Raw genomic sequence first — 26,003 nt, forward strand, 5'->3', positions numbered from 1 at the left:
AAATTGGGGTTCAGAGGATAAATGGGATGTTTTCTTGCTGCTGCCTCCAGTTTACAGCTTCTCCATGAAGCACAACCTGTTTTCATTTTGATTCTACTGGCAACAAGGTCAGCTAGTGTAAAGTACTTGAGGGTCAGCGAGATGGCTCAGTGGGTAGAGGGCTGGCCACCCAGTCTTGACATTGATAACCTGAGTTCAGTCCGTAGGAGCCACATGGTGGAAGGAGAGAACTGGCTTCTGTAAGTTGTCCTCTGATCTCCACACATGTGCTGTGGTACTTGCATACACAAACACACATAATTTTTTAAGAGTTTGACTTAGGTGTGGTGGCATATCTCTGGAGTTTGGGGCCAGCCTGGTCTATATAGCAAGTTTCAGGCCAGCCAGAGCCAAACAATGAGATCTTGTCTCAAAACAAAGTGGAAAGCCAGGTGGTGGTGGCGCACACCTTTAAACCCAGCACTTGAGAGGCAGAGGCAGGCAGATCTCTGTAAGTTTGAGGCCAGCCTGGTCTGTAGAGTGAATTCTAAAACAGCCAGGGATACACAGAAAACCTGTCTCAAAAAGCCAAAAGGGGGCAGAGGGGAACAGAAAAAAAGCAATTTTTTTAATTGAAAAAAGTTTAATTTGTAAATGTATGAGAAATGAGTGATGCTGGCCAATCACATAAGTTACAGGAGGGAGCTTTGGAAAGACAAAAGAAAAGACAGGCTGATTTATGGACTGGCTTATAGTATAGATAAAGTGAACAGCTAAATCCATCTAATGAATAGGACCAAGTTTTATTAAAGGATTTGGCCCTTGTGTGCCTATTCACAGCTAGATGGTGTAGCGACTCAAGCTGACTTCAACTCATTATGTAGTGGAAGATGACGTTGAATTGATTCTCCTGCCTCCACCTCCCAGTGCTGGGATCACAGGTGTGTACCACCATGCTGGGTTGTATGTAGTTCTAGGGATCAAACCCGGGGTTTCATGCATTTTAGACTACCAATTGAGCCATATCCCCAGCCCCACCCACTTTGTCCAGCTGCCAGACCATTTTAACTACTGAGTGTTCTGCTGACTTGGCACAGACTGCAGTTGCCTCACCCAGGACTTCTCCCCTTTATGCCTCCAGCCAGTGGCTGATGTCATCTCTAAAAGTCTGATTCATTTGCCCTACGGGGGAAAACTGCTGCTGCCTGAGCTCCAGAGCCCTGCTGGGGATCAGGCCAAAGTTAAATTCTATCAGAACCACACTCATGCTTGATGCTCTTCACTGAATCCAGGCACACACATACCAGAATGTGTGTGTGTGTGGAGGTCAGAGGACAACCTTCCACTGTGTCTGAGATGGGGTCTCTTGTTATTCACTGCTGTGGATGCCAGGCTGGCTCTGAAGATTCCCACCATTCTCCTGTTCCTGCTTCCCATCACCTAGTAGGGGTATGCTGGGATTTCAGCTCCTTGTGCTATTGCATCTGGCTTTTTAAAAGTGTGTTCTGGGGGTCTGAACTCAACATGTCAAGCTTGTGCAGCACTTCACTCACAGAGCCGTATCCCCAGACTTGCCCCATTCTCTTTTCTTGCTTTTCTCAAAGAAGTGCTTTGGTTTGTTTGTTTGTTTGTTTGTTTGGGGAGCATGTCCTTAGTCACATGGCTCTGACCCCGTCTCTGTGCTGCTTGGTCTAAAACAGTTGGTGCCATTCATTGGTGGGCTTGGGAAGTAACTTGGTCACTCACTATGAGGCAAGGAGGACTCTTGATTGATGATGGCTGGAGAGTTTATTGACAGTCCTTGGTAAGGTGGTCCCTGTTCAGTGGCTGACATTGACCTGTGAAGTGGGGTGTGATATGGGCTGGGGTGGGGTGATAACTTGAGATGTAATTTGCAGCTATACTTACAGCCCGTAGATTAGATAGAGGCTAGAGGCTGCTTCCTTCAAGGAAGAGTGCAAGAGGATAGCATCATACGGAGCCCCCCCCCCAACCCAAAGTGGCCTGTGACTGGCTATTTATTAAGGTAGGTGTACTCTATAATAAAGGGAAACACTCAAAGTTCCGTTTTCCTGACCCCTTACAATACAAGCATATGGGAGTCAGGTAAATGGAACCCCAGCCCAGGGTTGCATGAGCTTCAGTAAATGACACCGCCCTTTCTTGTGTGCCCCATACTCTAGTTTTGATCTTTGGCTTAACATTTATTTCTCTCTCTCTCTCTCTGTCTCTCTGTCTGTCTTTCTGTCTCTGTCTCTCTGTCTCTCTGTCTCTGTCTCTCTGTCTCTCTGTCTCTGTCTCTCTGTCTCTCTGTCTCTCTCTGTCTCTCTCTGTCTCTGTCTCTCTCTCTCTCTCTCTCTCTCTCTATTTATCAAGATAGAGTTTCTCTGTGTAGCTCTGGCTGTCCTGGAACTCACTCTGTAGACCAGGCTGGCCTCAAACTCAGAGATCTACCTGCCTCTACCTCCTGAGTGCTGAGATTAAAGGCATGCGCTACACCACTGGGCTTGGCTTAAATCTTTAAAGATTTATTTAAATTGTGTGTGTGAAAAGCTGACTCTGAGTGGGACAAGAGAAGAGAGAGAGAAAGCCATGATGGCGTGGGCTTTATAAAGGATATACAACTCATGGCCACAGTGGAAATGTGTCACATTTGGTGGTTGGTGGTGGTGTGGCTGCTGGTGCTGAGTTGCTGAAGGTGGGCTGGGGGAGCAGCTGGTTCTGGAATGTGGGTGGTTCTCAGTTTGCCAGAATTCCTCCCTCTTATTTATTATAAAAGGTGAGGAAGCCGGGCAGTGGTGGCGCATGCCTTTAATCCCAGCACTTGAGAGGCAGAGGTAGGCGGATCTCTGTGAGTTCGAGGCCAGCCTGGGCTACAGAGTGAGTTCCAGGAAAGGTGTAAAGCTACACAGAGAAACCCTGTCTCGAAAAACCAAAAAAAAAAAAAAAAAAAGTGAGGAAATAGGAAGGGGTGACTGGTGAGGCAGGAATGGGGGTGCTGTGCTGTTTAGACTGCTTCCTGATGTCTGGGAGCATAGACATCTTTGGGAACCCAAGAAAGCTGGGGTACTGGCCAAGTCTGGGAAAAGCAGGCTGTTTCACTCACTGTCCAGGCTCTGCAGGACCACCTGGGGCTAGGGAAGTACAGGCTGCATCTGCGAGGCTGGGCCTCCTGAGGCTAGCTGCTTTGAAGCGGTCCTGGATGCAGATTTTGAGGGAACACCTGGAGCTAGCAGGTTGTTGGAACAGATATATAATATATATATATATATTAGGGACAGAAAGTAAAGTTAAGGGATTTAGGGGAATCTTTTTCTTAGCTGTGCATTTGAAACTTTAGGCCCATGGTTCTGGTAGTTGGGGGGAAGGGAATCCCAAGACCAGCGAAGGGGTGGGGGAGATCCCATCCACAGGAATAAGCAGAACAGGCAGGTGGGGGAAGCAGGCTGTTGGTTGATTGTACTTATCTGGAATCTACTTGACCTGTGAGAGGTGGATTTAAGTTGATTCCCCAAAGCTTACAATACTTTTTTAAGTTTACAGAAAGATGAGTTTTAGATATATTAGCATTACCACTGTTTGTAATCTGTGCTGAAATTCACATTGTATAAAAGGCTGTAGACTTACACCTTTGAATCACAGTAGAAGCTTGGGGACACAAAATGATTTGGGTTAAAAACATGAACACTTTCCTCTATCCAGAAGGAAATATATATGGGTATATATAGATTAGACAGATGTTTTTAGCAAAATGAGAAGCACTTTTGAGTCCATACTTACAGACAACCAAAGGAAATTTAATATGTGACTATGATAATAGTAGTCAGTGCTTACTGGAGCTAGGTTAGTAGCTTACTGGAACTCCACTGATTAATGTTAAAACCCTGAACTTTTGAAGTCAACACAATAATAGCATAGAGAGGGAAAGAAATCTAAAACTTTTGCATTTTTCTATATATCTTAAATCCCTTTTTATATCTTTACAAATCACATTTACACACCTTAAGACACTTTCTTGGACCTTTATAACTTGCACTTACATACCTTAAAACATTTTTTAGGCCCTTACAACTTACTTAAGCTGTCATATCCTCAGACCTTACATAAACTACACTTTTTTCTGTCCATTCATTTTCCCTGAGACACAGGTGGCAAGAGTGTGGCATTTGAAGGTGCTGAATTCTATAGAGGGAAGAAAAATCCTAGGACATAGATGTGAACAACTGAATGCACTGAGTCTCCACATGGCATTGAATCCAGGCTTCATTAGGCAAATGCTCTGCTCTTGTTACATTTCCAGTCCCGCTTAGGCTTATGGAAGTTAAAAGGATGCCCTAGATAGTGACTTCAGCAAAGTGTAATGACATTCCCACATCTGAAAATATGGCTCCCTCCATCCATCTTATCTAGATGCCTGGTGTATAACATCAGTGCTAGCCAATGTCGGCAGTTAACCTAATCAAGTGAATTAATCCAAGGCATAAAGAGAACTGCAGGTTATTAATGCAGTGCTTTGATGTAGACGTACATGGGCTTAGCTCACCTCTATTAAAGTGTCACTTTTAAGATTTTTATATAACTTAAAAGCATAGTGAAAGACAAATGTAAAGGGTGCTAGCCATATAGTAAGAGCTCAAAAAGTTCATGGGGCCAGTAAGATGGATGCCAGCTGCCAAGTCTGATGACCTCAGTTTCATCCCTGGACTGCACATGGTGGAAGGAGAGATTTGGCTCTTACAAGCTATGCTCTAACTTTCACGTGTGGGTGGGTCTCAGTTTACCAACAGCTGGAAATTGAACTCAGTTTTTTGTTTGTTTTTTGGCAAGAGTATATTAAGTGCTTTTAATCACCGAGCCCTTGCTCCAACACCTTGTTCTTTGATTTGATTTAAGATAAATTGAAGAGATGTTTTCACTTTTTTCTACCCTTGTCCTGTACCATGCTACAACTTCATCAGAGAGAGTAGCTCTGGAATGTAGATGGATTTTTCTTTGGGCGTCAACTCACAAATAATGACACAGACAGTTATTAATTATGAAAGCTCGGCCTTAGCTTAGGCTTGTCCCACTAGCTCTTATAATTTAAATTAACTCATTTATATTCTACATTCTGCCACATGGCGTTACCTCACTCCATACTGCCCATCTTGCTTCCTCTGAGTCTGGCTGACAATTCCGCCTTTTCCTTCCCAAAGTCCTCTCTCTGTCCGGAAGTCCTGCCTGTACCTCCTGCCTAGCTATTGGCTGTTCAGCTTTTTTTTTGTTGTTGTTGTTTGTTTTTTGAGACAGGGTTTCTCAGTATAGCCCTGGCTGTCCTGGAACTTGTAGACCAGGCTGGCCTTGAACTCACAGAGATCTGCCTGCCTCTGCCTCTGCCTCTGCCTCCTGAGTGCTGGGATTAAAGGTGTGCGCCACCATGCCCAGCTGGCCATTCAGCTTTTTATGACACCAATCACTGCAGTACATCTTCACACGGTGTACAAATATCCCACAACAATGGAACATTAAGGAGGAAAGAGAACCTAGAGAAATTCCAGAGGAGGGAAAGAACAACTTCTACTACCACTACCACTACCACTACCATTACACACACCCCAGGCGAATCTGCCAAGTCCCTTATGAGATACACCTTGAAAGTAAAATGATGCAGGAGTGGAAAATAAGGAAACTATACTTGCTTTGTAGATAGTGAGCTCAAAGGATATGGAAAATCTATCAGATAGTAAACTAGGGGACATCAAGGAGGAACCCCAAACTGAAGAGCATGTGTGTTCTGGAATAGATGTCAAAGGCAGTTTACCTCTTTACAAGCTGTTTGATTTTTCCTAACTCTCGGAGAAGCAGAATGATGAGTTTGATTATACAGCAACATAATATTCTACTGTAGGCTTGCTCACGATTATTCCAAGTATTCTGGTATCACTGAGCATGACAGGGTGACTGGCTTAGCACAAACTCATCACTAGGTCTAGATCAATAAACCCTTGGGTCAACAGTATCATCTTGCTTATGAAAGAAACTAGAGTTAAATCTGTTGTGCTAAGAACCTGCCTTAGCTTGGGAGAGCTGGCTTTGCCCTGTGCTTAAGGAGGGCAGCCCCAGCGGCCAGGTCTGACCAGCTCAACTACCACCCAGGCCCACATCCAGGACCTTGGGTTGGCCCACCCTAACATCTACCCCATCCATGACCTACTGAAGCATGTGAAGAGACTGGTCCTGCGGAACTATATACCCTTGGGATCTCAATGACTCAGGGTGGCCGAGGGATATTCGAGAAAGGAGTTTCAGAGAGGGTCCAGTGATGATGGTGTACCAGGAACCAGAAGCCTTGAACCAGACCAGTGACACAGTGCAGTGAACATTTGCAAGTAAAGCTAATAGACAAAAGGGTCTACTGTGTGACACACTGAGGCTCCCAGTGCCACTAAGATGAATGAAGAGATGTTGGAGGGCCAGGAAAGACAGAGGAGCAAAATGTTTTTTGTTTTTTTAATTTTCTTTTAGGGAGGGGGATGCTGTAAGGTGAAGGGCAGTATGGAGGAACTGGGAAATGAACAGAATTGGGGTGCGTGATGTGAAATTCCCAAAGATCCAATAAAGAAATTACGTTAAGAAAAAAAAGAACCTGCCTTAGTTACTTTGCTGTCCAGGGCTAGAAAGATGGCTCAGTGGTTAAGAGTGCATCATAGTCTTACAAAGGATCTGAGTTCAGTTCCTCACACCCATGTGAGGTAGCTCACAACTGTAGTAAGTCCAGCTTCAGGAGATCTTGTCACCTTCTTCTGGCTTCCCTGGGCACCTGTGCTCACATACACACACCCCCTCCCCAGACACAGGCATATCAATTAAAATATCTCTATTGTTATTTATGTATCTACTTATTTTTACACAGGCTCTCACTATATAGCCGTGGCTGGCCTGGAACTCTTTAGGTAGACCTCTGGAGTGCAGGGATTAAAGGCATGCACCACCATGCCTGGCCCATCTATTTTTATATTGAATCTCAAGATTCAATATAAAATTTCTCAGCCAGGCAGTGAATACACATGCCTTTAATCCCAGTACTTGGGAGGCAGAGGCAGGCAGATCTCTGAGTTCGGGACCAGCCTGGTGTACAGAGGCTCCAGGGCAGCGAGGGTTACACAGAGAAACCCAGTCTTGAAAAACCCAAAATAAATAAATAAATAAATAAATAAAAATAAAATAAAATAAAAAACAGTCCTTTCCTCACACAATCTGGTCATCGGCTCAGGTGTGTGTGCAAGTGCCTCTCTCATGCTGAGCCATCTTGCTGAAACTCCCTTTTCTCTTTGACACAGGGTTTCACTACAACCCAGGCTGGCCTAGGATTCACTATGGACCCCCAAGTTGACTCAGACTTGTGGCATCTCTCGTGCCTCAGCTGCCCAAGTGCTGGAACTGCCGCAGACTCCAGCTAGGTGTGTCATTTTTGCTGCCTGTCAGTGGTACACAGCCACCTGCTGTTGCTACAGATGCTGCCCATGGCTTGAAGCACGGCTACCCTGGCCGCCTGCCTTGTCATTCCAAAGACATTTAGGAGTTTAAAACTTTTTTTTTTTTTGTTTTTTGAGACAGAGTTTCTCTGTGTAGCTTTGCACCTTTCCTGGAACTCACTCTGTAGACCAGGCTGGCCTCGAACTCACAGAGATCCACCTGGCTCTGCCTCCCGAGTGCTGGGATTAAAGGCGTGTGCCACCACCGCCCGGCGACATTTAGGAGTTTAAAAGCATGATGTTGCCGGGCGGTGGTGGTGCACGTCTTTAATCCCAGCACTCGGGAGGCAAAAGCAGGTGGATCTCTGTGAGCTGGAGACCAGCCTGGTCAACGGAGCGAGTTCCAGGACAGCCATGGCTACACAGAGAAACCCTGTCTCAAAAATCCAAACCAAAAACCCCAAAGTCACTCCCGTTCCTCATGCTTTCTGAGAGCAAGGGAAACTCCTATAAACATATCCCAGTGGATCACCCCCATGTCTCATGAGCTAGGATTATGACACATGCCCATACCCCAATAAACCCGGTGGCTAGGGAGGTGGTATCAAGGCCAGCATTAAGACTCACTTCCTTGCACACCTATAAAACTAGCACTGGGGAAGCAGAGAAGAAAGATCTTGAGTTAAGGCCAGTATGGGCTATCCAGTGAGTTCCAGAGAGCCTGGGCTACTACATGGTGAGTGAGACTGTCTCCAAGAAAAGGCTTACTTCCTGGAACCAGAAAAGGGGGAAATGCCCAGACAAGCTGATGTTAAGAAGCAAAGCAGCAGTGAGGAGGGGAAAGTGTTTGAGATAAAACCAAGAGTGACAGAGTGACAGCTGGGGTGACGATTCAGTTGATAAAGGCTTTGCAAGACCATACTGACCCAACTTCAATCTCCAAAACCCACATTAAAAACAAAAGCCTCACTGTGTGTGGTAGGCCACACTTTTGATTCCAGCACTTATGAGGCAGAGGCAGAGAGATTGGTGAGTTCTAGGACAGCCAGGGCTACATAGATACTGTCTCAAAAAAAAAAAAAAAAAAAAAAGAAAAAGAAAAAAAAGAAAAAGAAAAAGAAAAAAAAAGCAAGCCAGGTGATATTTGTCATCCTAGTCAGGTGATGTGTCATCCCAGTCAGGTGATACATCATCCCAGTACTGGAGAGGCAGAAACAGGAGGATCCTTGAGGCTTGCTGTCAGACTACCATAATTGGTGAGCTTCAGGGCAGCGCTAGACTACCTTAAAAAATGTGGATAGTGCCTGAGGAATAATGTCCATGTCATCCTGACACACACACACACACACACACACACACACACACACACATACACACACACACACACTATATATATGTATATATATATATATATATATATATATATATATATATGCTCACATATACCCATACCTGCATAGACATGACACATGTAAAGCTCCCCATGAACATGCACACATGCATACACTCACTTTTTTTCCCCCCAGAGCTGAGGACTGAACCCAGGGCCTTGCGCTTGCTAGGCAAGTGCTCTATCACTGAGTTAAATCCTCAACCCCGCATGCACTCACTTTTTAAAAATCCTATTATGAGCTCTGAGACCTGGTTGCTTTTTTTCTCCTCTTCTTTCTTCCTCTTCTTCTTTTTTTTTGTTGTTGTTTTTAGTTTTTTTTTTTTTGTTGTTGTTTTTGAGCAGTCTTACTATATAGTTCTGTATAGCCTGGAACTCACTAGGCTGGAAACTAAAGATTCGCCTGCCTCTGCCTCTGAGTGCTAGGTTTTCAGGTGGAGATCACCACACTGTGGGCAGTATTTTTTTTTAAGATTTATCTATCTATCTATCTATCTATCTATCTATCTATCTATTTACTGTGTGTGTGTCTATTTATTTTCTCTCTCTCTCTCTCTCTCTCTCTCTCTCTCTCTCTCTCTCTCTCTCTCTCTCTCTCTCTCTGTGTGTGTGTGTGTGTGTGTGTGTGTGTGCCCAGAGAGGCCAGAAGAAAACATTTGATCTTCTGGATCTGGAGTTACAGGTAGTTGTGAGCTAACATGGGTGCTGGGAACTGAGCTTTCTGGTCCTCTGTAAGAGAAGTTAGGGTTTTTGATTGCTAAGCTATTTCTCCAAGCTGAAGAGGACTTATTTTGATTTTAAGTGGTTTTTTCTTGTTTGCTTGTTTGTTTTGGTCTTTTTGAAGACAGGGTTTCTCTGTGTAGTACTGGCTGTCCAGGAACTCACTCTGTAGATTAGGCTGGCCTCAAACTCAGAGATCTGCCTTCCTCTGCCTCCGATGTTTTGCCTGCATGAATATCTGAGCATCAAGGGTATGTAGTGCTCCTAGTAGTCAGAGGGCATCAAATCCTCCTCTGGAAGTGGAGTGACAGAGGGTTGTTAGCCATAGTCTGGGTTCTGGGAACTAACAAAACCTTTGTCCTCTGCAAGAGCAACATGTTCTTAAAGACCAAGCAATCCCTTCAGCCCCTGCACAGTTTTTTTTTTTTTTTTCTTTTCCCAAGACAGGGTTTCTCTGTGTAGTTTTGGTGCCTGTCCTGGATCTCGCTCTGTAGACCAGGCTGGCCTTGAACTCCCAGAGACCCACTTGGCTCTGCCTCCCAAGTGCTGGGATTAAAGGCATGTGCCACTACCACCCCGGCTCCCTGTGCAGCATTATTAAATACTTGATTTATGTAGCAGTACTACACAAATACTAGATAGTTATAAGATTATAAATTACAAGATTCTGGGCGTCACTGGTTTCTTTCCAGGGACACCATAATAAAATTATGGCAGTCTTAGCCTTGCACCTACCATGGCAAAAATATTTGAGATAATTGACTTTGAATGGAGGTTTATTTATGTCTCACAGCTTCAGACAATCCTCAGTTAAATCTGTTCCTTTTGTGCTTATAGTGAGGCAGCCCACAGCAGCAGAGAACTTATGTGAGGAAGTTGCTCACTTCATGGTGGCAGGGAAGCAAAGGAGGAGGAAGGGGTTGGGAATCTCAGAGTACAGCCTGGCAGGGAAATCTTGGTGACCTCGGGTGAATCCTTTTGGGAAAAATGCGTTTGCTCTTTCCCAGGGGGGCAATACCTAGTGAAGGGACACTAGCCCACTCGAGCATGTGGCTCTGGCAGGCCTTGCCCTTCTCCCCCATTCCCTCTGCCTTTCTGAAAACCATTAGATCACATTCCTAAAGCTAGACGCCAAGGTCTATTGCCTTATTTGGCCACTTCCTCCTCCTGAGGCTGACTACCTAGGTCCAGCTGTCAAAGTATTAAAGTCCAGCAATCAGAAGCCCCCTTTGGATGCTTAATTACCACGCCCAAATAAATGAAACACCTCATCCTAACACAGGGTTTCCCCCTTACCTTTATAAATCACCGTTTGTCTATGGGCCTCGGTCTGTTTCCCCTCTATCCAGAGGCAGTCCTTGGTCCCTCAGGGACAAATACCCCTCTACCCTCCCCCTTCCCCCTCACCTCCTATCTCCTTTACCATCACCTCCTAGTCCATTCTAACACAGACTTCCCCTTTTCCTCCTTTTCAAAATGACACCCGCGAGGTCATTTGCTGCTATTTTCTGCCTGAGTCAGAAAGCAGCCACTTTAACTTTTCTTCCCCCTCGCTTAATAAAAGATCTCTCTGGGAAAACATGTGTTTGGGTGTGGTTGGTGCCCAGTCCGGGAGGAAGCCCCAGCTCTGTGGGAGTCCCCTTCTGTGGGCAATTTTGTAGCATTCCTAGGAGAAACCAGTTTTGGGCATAAGGGTTGTGAGGGTTGAAGGACGCAGCATTAGTGTTATTCCACCTTTTGCCCAGAATCCTGTGCACTCTCCCTGCGGCTAGTGTCAAGGGTCTGATAGTGACAGGGACGAGTCGGTGTGTGTGTGTGTGTGTGTGTGTGTGTGTGTGTGTGTGTGTGTGTGTCTTTTCCAACATCTGTCGCCCTCCTTACTGATGTAAGATGCACCCCAATCAACAGGGAGGGTCGTGAGACCTCAGGAGGCCTCGGAAAAACCAAGCAAAAAAAGTAACCAAAGCCGGGCGGTGGTGGCGCACGCCTTTAATCCCAGCACTCGGGAGGCAGAGCCAGGCGGATCTCTGTGAGTTCGAGGCCAGCCTGGGCTACCAAGTGAGTTCCAGGAGAGGCGCAAAGCTACACAGAGAAACCCTGTCTCGAAAAACCAAAAAAAAAAAAAAAAAAAAAAAAAAAAAAAAAAAAAAAAAAAAAAAAAAAAAAGCAACCAAGGCCTCGTCTAATTATCCCGCGGGGCCCATACCAGAAGCCCTGGGCTCGGCTCTTCATCCGGGAACCTCACGGGGAGCCGCCCTCCTGTGCACTTCCGCCAGCGGAAGTGACGCAGAACGCCAGCCTCGGGCCAGTGGAGAGTGGCCCCGGAAAGGCTGGCGCTGCTCAGTGAGGAGAGTCTCCGTGACGGGACAGTCGCTGGGCCCGCCTCTCCCCCTGGGTGAGTCCCCCGGAACCGTTGTCGCGTCGCCGTGGGAGCGGCCGCTTGTTTGGCCTGCCGCAGACGCGCAGGAGGCGCCGCGTTCCGGGCTGTTCCCGGAGCCCCGGCGCGCGGAGGGCCGAGCTCGCGCGGAGGGCCGAGCTCGCGCGGCCCTGTTTTCTCCTTAGCCTGGGTTGGTCGCGAAACCCCTGGGGAACCGGGGTGGCTCCGTGGTGGCCTCGTGGTGGCGAACCCAGCGGCCGGGCCCCGGTGGTAGGTAGGTAGGTTCGTGTGGGCCCGCTTCGCCCTCTGGGGCCCGAAAGCGTCCCCTAAAAGGGAAGTGGATGGAGAGCGGCGCTGGGCGAGGCCCGGGAACGGGCCGGGAGCGTCACGGAGGGTGGTGGAAGGTGGACGGAACCCTGCACGTCCTTGGCTCTGAAGGACATCAGGCACTTCGCAGCTCTTCCTCGTGCTGCACCCTGGCGGTCCGACCAGCCTGCCCTAAGGGTCCGTCTCCGAAGTGAGTTGTGTCATTCTTCATCGGGCCCGTTGAGTAATGCAGAAGGGCCTGACCGGTTACCACCTAATTCCGAAGCTTTTGAGAAAAACAATGAGTAATCTTAACTGGCGTGTTTCTCTGGCTGTAAACTTGAGCCTCTAAATACTTAGGACGCCCTATGGAACGATTTAAGCTATTGTACTGGTTGATTTTCTTTTCTTTCTTTCTTTCTTTTTTTTTTTAAAGGCTATCTACTGTTTTTTGTTTGTTTTGTTTTTGAGACAGCCTTGAGGAGTCTAGATTTGAACTCCTGAACAAGAGCTCCTGCCTACATTTTCCAAGAGCTGGGATTACAGGCCCAGTGAGATATATATTGTTTTTCGAGACAGGGTTTCTCTGTGTAGCTTTGCGCCTTTTTTGGAACTCACTTGGTAGCCCAGGCTGGCCTTGAACTCACAGAGATCCACCTGGCTCTGCCTCCCGAATGCTGGGATTAAAGGCGTGCGCCACCAACGCCCGGCTGAGATATATATTTTAATACCACAGATTTGGGATTTACAGTAGAGTCTGAATAGTACCGAATTTCTTAGACCGTACAATTTGGATGTTAAGTTTTGAAACTGAATGGGTACCCTTTGTTTTTTGTGGAGGGGAGGGGGTGTTAGGGATTGAAGTCAGGGCTCTGTGCATAGCAGGAAGTACTCATACCTTGAGTTGTATGCATCCTCAGCTCCCATTTTTTTCCTTTTGCTGTTTATTTTGGTAACTGTTAATGACCTTTTTTCCCCCTTTTTGGACCCAAATTACCATGCACTTTAATTAATAGCATTTAGAGAAACTTAGCTTTGTGGACAGTGACACCTGGAATCGAGTACCCTTTTTTTGTTTGTTTGTTTGTTTGTTTTTCGAGACATGGTCTCTCTGTGTAGCCCTGACTTTCCTGGAACTCGCTCTTAGACCAGGCTGGTCTTAAATTGATTTTAAACTAATTTTTCTTAAATATCTACCCATATATAAAATAGTTTGCTAAGTACTAAGACTGTGAAATGATGGTGGGACATTTTAGTTTGTTTATTAAGTAATTTCTCCTAATCTCACCCTGCAGTGATGGTCATTGTCCTCTTGAACAGGGATGGAGGAAATATCCCACGAGGCAGCAGGATCACCAAGGGTCCAGTTTCAGCCTTTGGAGAGCCAGTCTGAATGTCTTTCCCCAGAGCTTCAGTTTCTGCAGGACACGGAGATGGAGCAGGGATTCCCTGGGGGTAAGGCAGAGACAACACTTACTTCCAGGAGAATGGGAGTATTAAGGAACTCTTGGGCCTGATATGAAAGAGGCCTTGAGAGGAAGAACTGGACGGAGGGACAGATGGGATTCCTTCCTGGGTTGGGCCCCTCTGTTAAGGGTGGCTAGTCTTCCGTCCTGCCCTAGCTGTTTGTCCTTTCGAAAATGTGGGCTTCATTCCTGTCACTACAGCCCGACCATTTTTTAAGACAGGCTGCTTTTGCCACATCTCACTAGCCTTACCTGCTTTTTGCTTCCTCGTAGACTCAGAAAGAACCTTTCCCTCCCTCTGTGCCCTTCACTTTGTGTCTCCTTTCCTGTGACTTAGTGAGCTTTGCTACCTGCCATTCTGTTGCAACTGCAGTTTGTGAATAATCTAATTTTGGTCAAGAAAGCAACCATTTAATCTCTCGCTTGAGCACAGTGTCTATTTAAATGCACAGATGTTACAAATTAACTGTACATTCACATACGTGTGTTAGATAGGTAGGTTTGGCAGTCCTCCCCCACCTCCCCCGACAAGGTTTGTTGTGTAGCCCTGACTGGCCTAGTACTATCCAGCCCACGATTTGGATGAATTTTGTCTCAGCCTCCCAACTCCTAGAATTGTAGGCATTCTTTACTATACTTAGCTGCTGATTTCATTATGTAATAACTATGTCTTATCTTAGATTTCTGTGACCAATGTGAGTGCCTGAAGTCACTTGTGTGTTAGCAGCACAGATGGAGTGCCATTAAGTGGAGGGTGATGTGGGGGCATTGTTGGAGGGTGTAAAGGATTATGAAGAAACATGAGAAACATGACTATTCCTTGTTTTTTTTTTTTTGGTTTTTTGAGACAGAGTTTCTCTGTGTAGCTTTGTGCCTTTCCTGGGACTCACTTGGTAGCCCAGGCTGGCCTCGAACTCACAGAGATCCGCCTGGCTCTGCCTCCCGAGTGCTGGGATTAAAGGCGTGCGCCACCACCGCCCGGCTATTCCTTGTTCTTGAAAGCCTCATACAATGGTTGCAGAGAACAGTGCCCAATAACAACAACAACAACCAAAAGGCATAATGGAGTTTATAGTAAATGGTATCTGGGAAAATATCAGAAGTTTGCTAAAACCCTGACCCTGGATAAATCACTTCAAGTCCTTTAACTCTTTTGTTGTTTTGAGATAGGCTGTTTCTACATAGCTGTGCCTGTCCTGGAACTCACTATGTAGACCAGTCTGGCTTTGAACTCACAGAAATCCTGCTGCTTCTGCCTCCTGAGTCCTGGGATTAATGGCTTGTGCCACCACACCTGGTCCCCTTCAACTCTTTTTGAGACAGTCTTATGTAGTGCAAGTTGGTATTGAACTTCCTATGAACTTGATGACTTTGAACTTGTGATTCTTGTACATCCACTTTCCAGGTGCTGAGATTGCAGTTATGGGCCACCATACCCAGTACATGGTGCTGGGGATCGAACCCAGAGCCTCATGCATGCCAAGCAAGCACTCCACCCCCTGAGCTATGTCTTCAGCATTCTCTTTGCTGCTGCTTCCGTTTTTTTTTTGAGACCATGTCTTTCACTCGTAGACCAGGCTGGCCAGGAAACACTGTTTGTCTTTATGCTTTGCTTTGCTCATCGAACCACAGGTGTAATGCTTAGCCTTCCTTGGGAGGAATGTTATGTCGAGGAAAAAGTGAGATTCCTAGTAAAATGCATATCACAGTCCTAAACATATGTAAGTAGGAACAGCTACCAAGGAGGAGGATATACCTGAAACCTGGTCAATGTTTGTTGGCTTTACTACAAAGGTGATGTGAAGGAGGATGCCACCCACACCTCGGGCAGGGGAAGTACCTTCTGAAAGGGAGCCCTGTGGAAGGGCTGCTCTCACCCTTGGCTCCTTTCTCCTCCCTCAGCTCCACCTGTTCCCCAGGTGCCTGCTCTTCCCCATGAGGGAAGCCCAGGAGACCAGGCAGCTGCACTCCTGACAGCCAGGTACCAGGTGAGCTGAGGGACCCTCTGCTTTTCCTCAGGGTTTCTTGTTGCTGATTGAGTGTGGCTTCTCTTTTATCCCATTTGTTAAACTTGCCTGGAGTCTTTTCAGTAGCAGTTTGGGAACAGATCCTCTTCAGAGACCTGGATTTGACAGATTTTTCTGTCTCCCCACCACCACCTTTGTCCATGACACTGTGATCTGGGCACTTAAGGGATTTATTTTCTAGGTTCTAGTCTGTTCTCCCTCCTCCACAACAGAAATAGTCACTAGATGCCCTTTGTGTCACGTTCATCATTCTCTGGCCATGGTGCTACAGTAGCCCATTCCTGAAAGCAGCCAGAATTATTATTTCAGGAGTTTGTGACATTCGAGGATGTGGCTGTGCATCTTACTCGAGAGGAATGGGGATGCCTGGACCCTGTTCAGAGGGAGCTCTACAGAGAAGTGATGTTAGAGAATTATGGAAACGTGGTTTCACTGGGTAAGGACCCTCCTGTTGCTCAATTTACCCATTGGATGTCTTTCTTGTTTCTGAGTAGGTGTTTGAGATGGTCAGTGGAGTATGCTCAGGTTTTAGGTCTCAGCCCTCTATCTTTGAGGTCCTCTCCTCTCGGGGGTTAATTTAGGGTTCCTTTGTGTTATCAGGAGACCTTCTACTCTTTCCCCAGGTCATGTCTCTTGCTTTTGTGGGACATCTGTTTCCTGTTAGCAAAGAGAAACTTGGTTGAGCTTTAGCTAAGTTCTCACCTTTTCATTTTCTTTCTTTCTTTTTTTTTAAATGAGAGTCTTAAGGATCTTCCCAACCCCTCGCCAAACACTCTGTTCTGATCTTTTGTGCCCTGTATCTGAGGTTTTCCCAAGAAAGAAACACATATTTAAAAGAAAGACTGAAATCTCTCTTGTTGAGTACTTTCTTGCTTTTTAAGATCTTCAAACTCATCTCCAGACAGGCAGAATCGAGAGACTTCATTTAAAGTCGTGACTCACTGTGGGTATTACACATTATAGTGCATTACCTAGATGGTAATCCTAAGCAACCATACCCTATGTAGCAGAAGGCTCAAGACATCCCATACTAGGTGGGCTAAATCCTTAAATCATGTTTCTTTGTTGTTTTGAGGATGCCTGGGATTAGGCAATCTGTAGTGCTATTGAGAAATACCTGTGTGGGGGGTGGGGGAGGGGAGGGACAGGATTGTTGGCAATCTCCTTGATGTGAGCTTTGTTCTTTTTTTCCCCTCCCTGTTTTTTTTGGCCTATCTTTGATCTTGCATGCACTCTTGTGCATTTATATCTATAGTTAAACTTCCCCCACCTATTTTTTTCTTTTTGGTGGCACCTAGGGCATTTTTTTCTTTTCTTTTCTTTTTTTTTTTTAAAACCTTTTTGATTTCATGTTGGATTTAAGAAATTTTCTTATCTGTGGGGAGGCAGTTTACTTCTTGGGAAGGTTTTTTTAGTGTGTTTTCCATTCCTGGCTCTTTGATCTTTATAGGCATACTTCTCCGCCTTCCCACCACCCGGATTCATTGTGTGAATTCCTGCCCAGCCCTGAGTCATACCCAGGCAAGTGCTTTCTCTGGAGAAACACTTGCAGTCCTTACGGCAGGAATCACCAAGAGATGGCCCAGGTATCGGCTTTCCATCGGTAGTGCTCGTCCCTGCACGGAAACTCCTTTTCCAAGATTGTAAGATATTAAATTTGGTTGATGGAATAGATGTTCCTTGGGATGCCACCATTATGTAAAGTTGCCGATCCCCAAATGACCTTTGGTGAATCTCTAACATGGAAGCCTTCCATAAAACCACATGCCTTTGGAACTCAGTTCATTCATAAACCACACTTGGTGGTCAACTACTTGTCATTGTTTCCTGTTGTTTTAGAGCAGGGAGCACATGCTGTGTGTTCTTTCTAGTAGTGAGTATAGCCTGTCCACAGTGTCTCTCCCCCCCCCACCCCACTTTGCTCGTGTTTGGTATCATTTTATTCTTCCTTTAAAATTCTGTCTTCTTGCCTCTGATTCTTTGTGGTACCATACCAATTGATGTAATTATATTAGCTTTCCTAATTAAGTGTTCTTAACTGTGTCCTTGATGGAGGGGAAATGGGGGGCACAAAAATTAAATAGTATAGGGCATCAAAATGGATGTATATTTAAAAGCTTTGTAAATTGTAAAATGATCTATATATAATTGTAAACTAATGTTAATTTTACCTAATACAGAATTTCCAACAGTTAACTTGTGTACTTTTTGTAGTAGTTTAACACAAGCTTATAGTATGATATACTACCAGGTGGAACTTTGTCTCATTTTATCTTTCATTTTTTCACACACAAAGGACACATATACCTGCATACCCACAGACTACAAGAAACCCTCTTGTCCTACCCAGCTTGCTTTTGTGATCAAGGCAGCTTTTTTTTTTTTTTTTTTTTTTTTTTGGAGACAGGGTCTCTGTGTAACAGTCCTCACTGTCCTGACATTCGCTTTGTAGACCAGGTTGCCTTTGAGCTTACAGAGATCTGCCTGTTTTTGTCTCTAGAGTGCTGGGATTAAAGGCATGTACCACCACTGCCTGTCCAAGCAAGCATATTCTTAGCAACCATTTTTAACATCCTTGGGAATTAACTTTATTTTTGTGGGTCACCATATTCCGTTTGAAGTGTAAGGTTATATATGTTTACTAATTTTCCTTAGTGTTTAGGGTTATAGCATAAGAACTTTATGATTCAATCCATGACTTAGTCTCCCTTTCCATTCATGTTTTTCCCATGGCTGTATTTTTATTTGTCACAAACACCAGAAGGTTAATCCCTTTGTTAAGTGTTTGCACTAGACAGCAATAAATAAATAAATGGCTGAGTTTAAAATGTTTGGCCCTCGTGTCGCATTTTTACACTATGAATATTATTTTGCCATGCCAGGGATGTAAACTCAATCCATATGTGTGGAAGCAACTGCTCTAATGTAGCTCAGCAGTATTTTGATTTGACATGAAAGATCTCAGTTAAGTGTCTAAAGATGGTTGACTACTTAAACCCTCAACTGGGATTCAGAAACAGTGCATGCTGTTCATGTATCTGTTCTGATCTTATTAGCTCTCACCTGGTCTCCCAAGGTTCATATTTTCCAGGCTAAATGCCCTTTAAAATTTTTTTTTTTTTTTTTTAGATTAATTCATTTTATTTTATGTGTGTTTTGCTTGTATGCATGTATACCACATTCATGCTTGTGCCTGTGGAGGTCAGAAGAGGGTATTGAATCCTCTGGAATTGGAGTTATATACAGTTGTGAACCACCATGAGTACTGGAAATTAAACCTGGGTCCTCTCCAAGAGCAATAAGTTCTCTTAACATCTGAGCCATCTCTCCAGTCTCCTAAGTGCCCCCCCTTTTTTAAATAAAAGTGGATGCCATTATTATGTTGACATTTGGGTACAAAGTTTTCACTCTATAAATTTTTTAAGTGTGTTATTCAAAAGAAGTGCAGACTCTTGGGAAGCAGAGGCAGGAGAATCTCTTGAGTTTGAGGCCAGCCTGGTCTAGAGAGAGAGAGTTCCAGGATGGCCAGCGCTACACAGAGAAACCCTGTCTCGAAAAACAAAACAAAAAAAGAAGGACAGGATACAAGATTCATGGTTCAGGCTATCCCTGAAGGGTTATTAGTGTTGATAATGCCCATATTTTTATTTTATGTTCATTGGTGTTTTGCTTACATGTAAGTCTGTGAAGGTGTTGGATCCCCTGGAACTGGAGTTACAGACAGTTGTGAATGGGTGCTGGGAGTTGAAATCAAACCTAGGTCCTCTGGAAGAGCAGCCAGTATTCCTAGCTGCTGAGCCAGGGAGAGGGGGCTTTCTGAGTCCCTCTCCTATTCGTATTGGAATGTTGATTGATGGGCCTGGTCCTTTTTTTTTTTTTTTTTTTTTTCTTTCTTTCTTTCTGAAACAGGGTTTCTTTGTGTAGTCCTGGCTGTCCTGGAACTTACTCTTTAGACCAAGCTGGCCTTGAACTCATAGATCGCCTCCCTCTGCCTCTCGAGTGCTAGGCTTAAAGGTGTGTACCACCACTGCCTGGCAATGGGCCCAGTCTTACGTAGGTAACCAACCACTGCTGCTGTGAGCTTCTGAAAGCAATGGCCTTTGTTTCACAGCACTCTTTCCCCCTACTTGCACCCCTTCTATGATGTTTCTTGAGTCATGGAAGGGGTGATACAGATGTTCTCTTTAGGTTTGAGCACTCAGTGATTACTTGTTCTCAACTCTGACTAGTTAGACTCTGCATCAACAGTTGCCTACTGCATATGGAAGCTTCTTTGACTACAGCTGAAAGCAGCACTAATTTGTCAGTATAAGCATATTTAGGAGACAGTTTGACACCATGTCCAATTAGCAAAACAGAAGTAGGGCCTATAATCAGCTGTGAGTTTTGGCCAGGTTTCCAGTACCAGGCATACATTTTGTTCTTTAGAACAGGCCTCAAATTCAATGAGGAAGTGCTAGGTTATCCCCATAACAGATGTGATGTTATTGTGTCAGTGCACACCTTGCCTAGCAGGGAGGTATGGTAGCTAGAAGGGTTCACAGTTAGATAAGACCATTGGTGTTTACTCCCCAGTATCCTGCATAGAACCTTCTGGCACTATGAAAACTGGCCAGCAAAGGTGAAGCTGTCAACTTGATTTCTTTATGTCCTGAAGCTAGTGTGGTCTTTTCAGCAATAGAGCCATATTTAGTTCTGGGGGGCAACCAAGCCAAGGGCAGTAGCAATATTCTGTATGGTTTTGGGGGGGCCTCTCTCTAACCAGTAACTCATAGGGAGACAGATATTGCACACCTGTCATCGGGACTTTATTTAATTTACCTGTGGTTCGGGGGAGCAATATCATCTACCCATGCAGCATACCTCCCTTAACCTGGCTTGCTGGGAACTTGCTGTGTACACCAGTCTGGTTTCAAACTCACAGAGATCCTTACTTTGCCTCCCCAGTGGTGGGATTAAAGTCCTCCCCTCACCCCATTTTAAAATTAGCTTACAAGTCATAGGTTTCCTATGGCCTTTATATACGTCATCTTTCCCATCTCCTTATGTTAACCCACCCCACCCCTCCTCCACTCACATTTAAGCCTTTTTAATTCCAGTATTTTCTGTGTTTTCCACTATTTTATTTCCTGTAACTGCCCCCCCCCCCCCCCATTTTAGCTTCTTTGTATAGACGCTCCCAATTTAAACACAGAAATCTGAAAATTGCAAGCTTCTGGACCTGGGTGACCTCATTCAATGTAACATTTCTAGCTTCATTTTCTACAAATTTTATTTTTGTTTTTAAAGGCTTACTTTGTGTGTGCGTGCACACAAAGTAGGTGTGAGTGCAGGTGCCCTTAGAGTCTGCAAGAGGTCATCCAATTCTCTGGAGCTGGGTTTACAGGCTGTTATAAGCAGCCTGACATAGGTGTTGGAAATCAAACTCAGGTCCTCTGTAAATGCAGTACACTCTCTTTAACTGCTAAGCCATCTCTCAGCTCCTTCATTTTTCTTCATAGCTGAATGAAATTACATTGTGTATATGTACCACGTTGTCATTATCAGTTCCTCAGGTGATGGGCGACTCACCTGGTCCTTAAGCCATTTTTAAGAATCTATAAACACCACTCATTATGTGGTGACATAGTAGGATAAGGGGAACAAGTAATACATTAGATATGCAGTATGTATATAGATAGGTTTTTGGAGATTACTGACTCAAGCCAAACATTGCATATGTGCTCCTTGATTCTTTCTGTGCCCAAGAACGCGCACACACAGAGAGAGAGAAAGAGAGAGGGGGGGGGGGGGGAGAGGGGGAGACGGGGAGAGGGGGAGAGGGAGAAGTAAGAAGTCTTCTCAGCAATAGAGTTTGTTTTACTTACACTTTTACTGTAGCATGTTGTAGTTAGTATTTATAGTTGTCTCAGTATTTAGAAGGTGAGGTCCTTCAGTTGTTTGAGATGGATTGGACCTTTTGCTTGGGCTCTCTGTCCCCACTATGCTTTTTATATAAGAGGTACCCCATAAATGCTTGTTAAATAAATAAGAGTATAAGCTAAATCTGGTATGAAGATGTGGCATGCCCTTTGTTCCCGTGTGCATTGAATCAGATTACTTCATTTTTTCTTTAAAAGTCAAGATATTGGAACAGTTTCATGGAACATTATGGTAGTTCAGTGCTTATTTATCATATGCAATGATCAAATCAGGGTAAATAAGTGTTTCCATTCCTTCAGTAATTTTGTTTTGTTTTGAGACAATGCCTTTTTTTTTTTTTTTTTTAAAGAATCATCTGTCGTATTTATTTAGAATGATGATTTAAATCAAATACATTTGGATACAGTAGATATTTGACATGAAAGGCAGTTGTATCAGAATGGTCATCAGAAAAATAGTAACATTTTACACATAATAACTAGAAAATATTTTTCTGTCTGATCACTTATGTTAGAAATCCCGAGAATGTTACTCTCTGAACAATTAGGTTCTACTTCATAACTGCTTGGAAAGAATCCTTTAAAAAAAGCACGCGATGGCGGCTCACGCCTTTAATCCCAGCACTCAGGAGGCAAAGGCTGGTGGATCTCTGTGAGTTTGAGGCCAGCCTGGTCAACAAAGAGAGCTCCAGGACAGCCATCATCTCTTGATGATATACCCTCTGATGTTCAACTAGATATGAGGTGTGGCAGAAGTCACTGCCACACATGGTACATTTACAGGCCATGTCCTTGTGAGTTCTCTGATGCTGAGTAAGGTGCATGAAGACTCTTACAGCTGGCCCCCCCCCCCCTCTCTCTGGAGACAATGTCTCTTTATGCAGCCCTGGCTGTCCTGGAACTTAAATTATATGTATGTGTCTGAGTGTGGGTATGTGCATGAGTGCAGGTACCCAGGGAGGCCAGAAGAGGGTTTCAGCTTCCCTGGAGCTCAAGTTATAGCCAGTGTGAGCTGCCATGTGGATGCTGGAAACTAAACTTGTCCCTGCAAGAGTAGTTAAGTGCCTTTAACCACTATGCCATCTGTCTATCCCTTGAAGTAATATGTTGGGGATTTTAAAGTCTTATGAATTAGAATTATATTGTAAATTGTTTCAGTTGTTACCCTATTGTGCTGAAGATAATCAGAAATGATTCCTGTTTTTGTGTTCTTCATTGAACTTGTCTGTCTTACTGGTTTTTGCTATATTTATTTATTACTGATTTGCTGCTATACTTTAATTAACTGTGTAGCAGGTGTTTGGATTACATTTTGAGGGTACAATTTGGTACTTGTAGACCAAGTCTAACACCAACATTGTGTGCTGGGCCACAGGAATACTAATGATAACTTCTGTGAAGACAGATATACACCCATGCACAAATTCCCTAAATTATATTTAAATGTAAGTTGCTGCTTCCAAGTTACAAACTCTCCCCTTAGCATACCCTTTACCAGAGCACAAATCTGAACTCCTTAGAGGACATTGTCCTCTTCATTCTCTAGGTCTTCCTGACAAATGTCTTCTCAGAACTTATCTTCTGTATTAACTGTAACTAGAAAGGAAAGAGGGCAGTGTAGCATCTGGGGATAAGTTGCCATATTCCATTTCCTTCTCTGTGAGCAGGATTTCCAATTTCCAAGCCTGATGGGATCTCCCAGCGGGAACAGGATCTACAGGTCTTTGATCTGGAAACTAAGAGTAAAGAAGTCATAAGAGATGACTGTTCAGGTGAGTAAGGCAGAACCTGTCAGATGAATCAGTGGAGATGTAAAGTATAAGTGTTTAATACAAGTGTTTAGCCAAGTTCTGGCTGAGCTCATACTCAACACACAAAGCTTTGCTATCTCTACATTTTAATTCCTTTCATACTAGTATGCTAGGTCCCAGTTTAAGTTACAGGACATTTTTAACCCATTTTTATATTTGTTCTTTGAAATGTCTTACTGCCTGTTATTTTACTTTGCTGAAATAGCCTGTTTGTATCATCCTTTGATCCATTTCTGTCCCACCTTGTTCCTGTTCTTCTTGGCCCTTACATCTGCTGTTGAAATTTTGTGCTTGTTTTTTGAAGTAAATAAAATTTGCTTATATTTGAGGATACTACATTATTTAGTTTCCTCCTATTTTTATTTACTTATTTATTACAGGGTACAGCTTACATTTGTATTTTCTATTTATATAATTGTATTAGATGGAGAGACCAGAGAAGAAAACAAGCTGTTGATCCCTAAGCGGAAAATTTCGGAAGAAGTACATTCATACAAAGTGAGAGTAGGAAAATTCAAACAGAATATTGCCCAAGTTCCTGAGACCAGAGAGGTCTATAAATCTGAGGACAGATTAGAAAGGCTCCAGGAGATTCTAAGAAAATTTCTCTTTCTGGAGAGAGAGTTTAGACAAATAACAATCAGCAAGAAAAACTTCACCAGTGAGAAGAACAGCGAACCCGAAAAAAGCTTCAGTCTAGACTCAACACTTGATGCAGATCAGAGAGTTCTTCGAATACAGACCATTGATGACAGTAAGTATGACATGAACTTCAACCAGAACCCCACTGTTGGTGAACAAGAACCCATAAATCTAACACAGAATTTTCAGAGTAGTGACTATAAAGAAAGCTTAATGGATCTGTCCCACCTTAATAAGTGGGAGAACATGCCTACCACTGACAGATCCTATAAATGTGATACATGTGGGAAAACCTTCCATCAGGCCTCTGCTCTTACTAGACATCAGAGAATTCACACAAGAGAAAAACCCTACAAATGTAAGGAATGTGAGAAATCTTTCAGTCAGAGCTCAAGTCTTAGTCGACATAAGAGAATACACACTAGAGAGAAATCCTACAAATGTGAAGTGTCCGATAAATCCTGTGAAGCACCTGAGAAGTCATGTAGCCAGAGCTCAGATGTGCTTCAGCATAAGAAGGTTCATGCCAAAGGCAAGTCTTACAAGTGTGGCAGCTGTGAAAGAGTCTTCAGCCGAAGCGTGCACCTTACTCAGCATCAGAGAACTCACAAGGACATGGCCTGTAAATGTACTGTGTGTGGCAGTGACTTCTGCCACACCTCATATCTAGTTGAACATCAGAGAGTACATCATCAAGAGAAGTCCTACGAGTATGATGAATGTGGGCTGGCCTATGTGAAACAGCAAGGAATCCGTTTCCAAGAAAAGCCCTACACGTGTACTGAATGTGGGAAAGACTTCAGATTGAATTCCCATCTTATTCAGCATCAAAGAATTCACACAGGAGAGAAACTGCATGAATGTAATGAGTGTGGGAAAGCTTTCAGCCAAACCTCTTGCCTTATTCAGCACCACAAAATGCACAGGAAAGAGAAATCATATGACTACAACGATTATGAGGAAAGTTTTAGTCACAACTCTGATCTTACTCTGCAACAAGAAATTCCCATTAGAGAGAGAGTCTTTGACTGTGATGCATGGGAAGAGAGCTTCAATCAGAGAGCGCACCTTGTCCAACATGAAAGGGTCCATACCAAAGAGAAACCTTATGAATGCAATGAACTTGGGGAGACATTTAGTCAAGTTCAGGCCTCATTCAGTATGTGAGAACTGACCGCAGAAGTCAGACATGTAATAACTGTGTTAACGTCGTCAGTCAGCTCGGCCCTTGGACAGCATCAGAAAAGTCATACCAGAGAGAAACGCGCTGAATGAGATGAGTATTAGGAAGTATTTTGGTGTTAAAATTCTTCATTGGCTCCTGTAAATCAGTGCTAGGATACACAGAATGTGGTACATTGTTCAGCGTATTTTCATACCATAGTCACAGTTGGAAAATTTGTACTGGAGTAAAATTCCACTATCAAATGTGAAAAAGCCATCTGTCAACTACCTTGTTGGTTCAGTGTCAACGTTTGTGCCATGCAGAAAGCCTGTGAAGATAGGGGTGTATGTGAGGAAACTCAGTCATACCCCAGTGCTTGCTCACATCAAAGAATCTATGTCCAAGAGGTCATTTGGGTGTGGTAAATGTGGCAGATCTGTGAGCAGGGGTCCATGTGTCATCAGAATGTACCAGGTGAGGATCTGGATATGATGAAATGGTCAGATCAGAACATCTGCACCAGATGAGACTGATAGAATGCAAGCAGTGAAACTTACCACTCTGTTTCAGGCCTTACCTGGTATCAAAGTATTGGAAAGAAAATGGTTACTTCTGTGTGTAATTATTCTTATTTAGTCCCAGTGTTTTCAGTGTAGAATAACTGAATCCAGAAGGCAATTGGTGAACGCATTTTCTCACAGCATCCTTAAAAAAGTATTCTAAGAAGGTACGAGTATTTTATTTA

General features: G+C 44.1%; 1 protein-coding gene across 5 annotated transcripts; it reads left to right on the plus strand.

Moving 5' to 3' along the window:
- Positions 1-11,828: 11,828 nt before the first annotated feature.
- Positions 11,829-25,545, plus strand: Znf655 (zinc finger protein 655). Of its 5 annotated transcripts, XM_059249894.1 has the most exons (5): positions 11,829-11,938; positions 13,522-13,681; positions 15,595-15,680; positions 16,029-16,155; positions 17,170-17,531. In XM_059249894.1, exons 2-5 carry the CDS (start codon positions 13,549-13,551, stop codon positions 17,364-17,366), a joined length of 543 nt encoding a protein of 180 aa, XP_059105877.1. In that variant the 5' UTR covers positions 11,829-11,938; positions 13,522-13,548; the 3' UTR covers positions 17,367-17,531. The 5 variants fall into 5 exon arrangements, with proteins under 5 accessions (XP_059105877.1, XP_059105874.1, XP_059105876.1 ...); XM_059249891.1 differs by lacking the exons at positions 15,595-15,680; positions 16,029-16,155; positions 17,170-17,531 and adding exons at positions 23,308-23,412; positions 23,876-25,545; XM_059249893.1 differs by lacking the exons at positions 15,595-15,680; positions 16,029-16,155; positions 17,170-17,531 and adding exons at positions 23,308-23,412; positions 23,876-25,545 and having other exon boundaries at positions 13,547-13,681.
- Positions 25,546-26,003: the final 458 nt, after the last annotated feature.

The sequence above is a fragment of the Peromyscus eremicus genome, chromosome 23, assembly GCF_949786415.1.
Source record: "Peromyscus eremicus chromosome 23, PerEre_H2_v1, whole genome shotgun sequence".
Taxonomy (NCBI): Eukaryota; Metazoa; Chordata; class Mammalia; order Rodentia; family Cricetidae; genus Peromyscus; species Peromyscus eremicus.

What these genes read in the sequence shown, in the direction of transcription:
- Znf655 (XM_059249891.1), top strand. Translation starts at nt 13,549, where the DNA reads ATGGAGGAAATATCCCACGAGGCAGCAGGATCACCAAGGGTCCAGTTT. An exon ending in GGAGCAGGGATTCCCTGGGG is followed by an intron (nt 13,682 to 23,307) that starts GTAAGGCAGAGA and finishes CTCTGTGAGCAG; the next exon opens with GATTTCCAATTTCCAAGCCT. An exon ending in CATAAGAGATGACTGTTCAG is followed by an intron (nt 23,413 to 23,875) that starts GTGAGTAAGGCA and finishes TAATTGTATTAG; the next exon opens with ATGGAGAGACCAGAGAAGAA.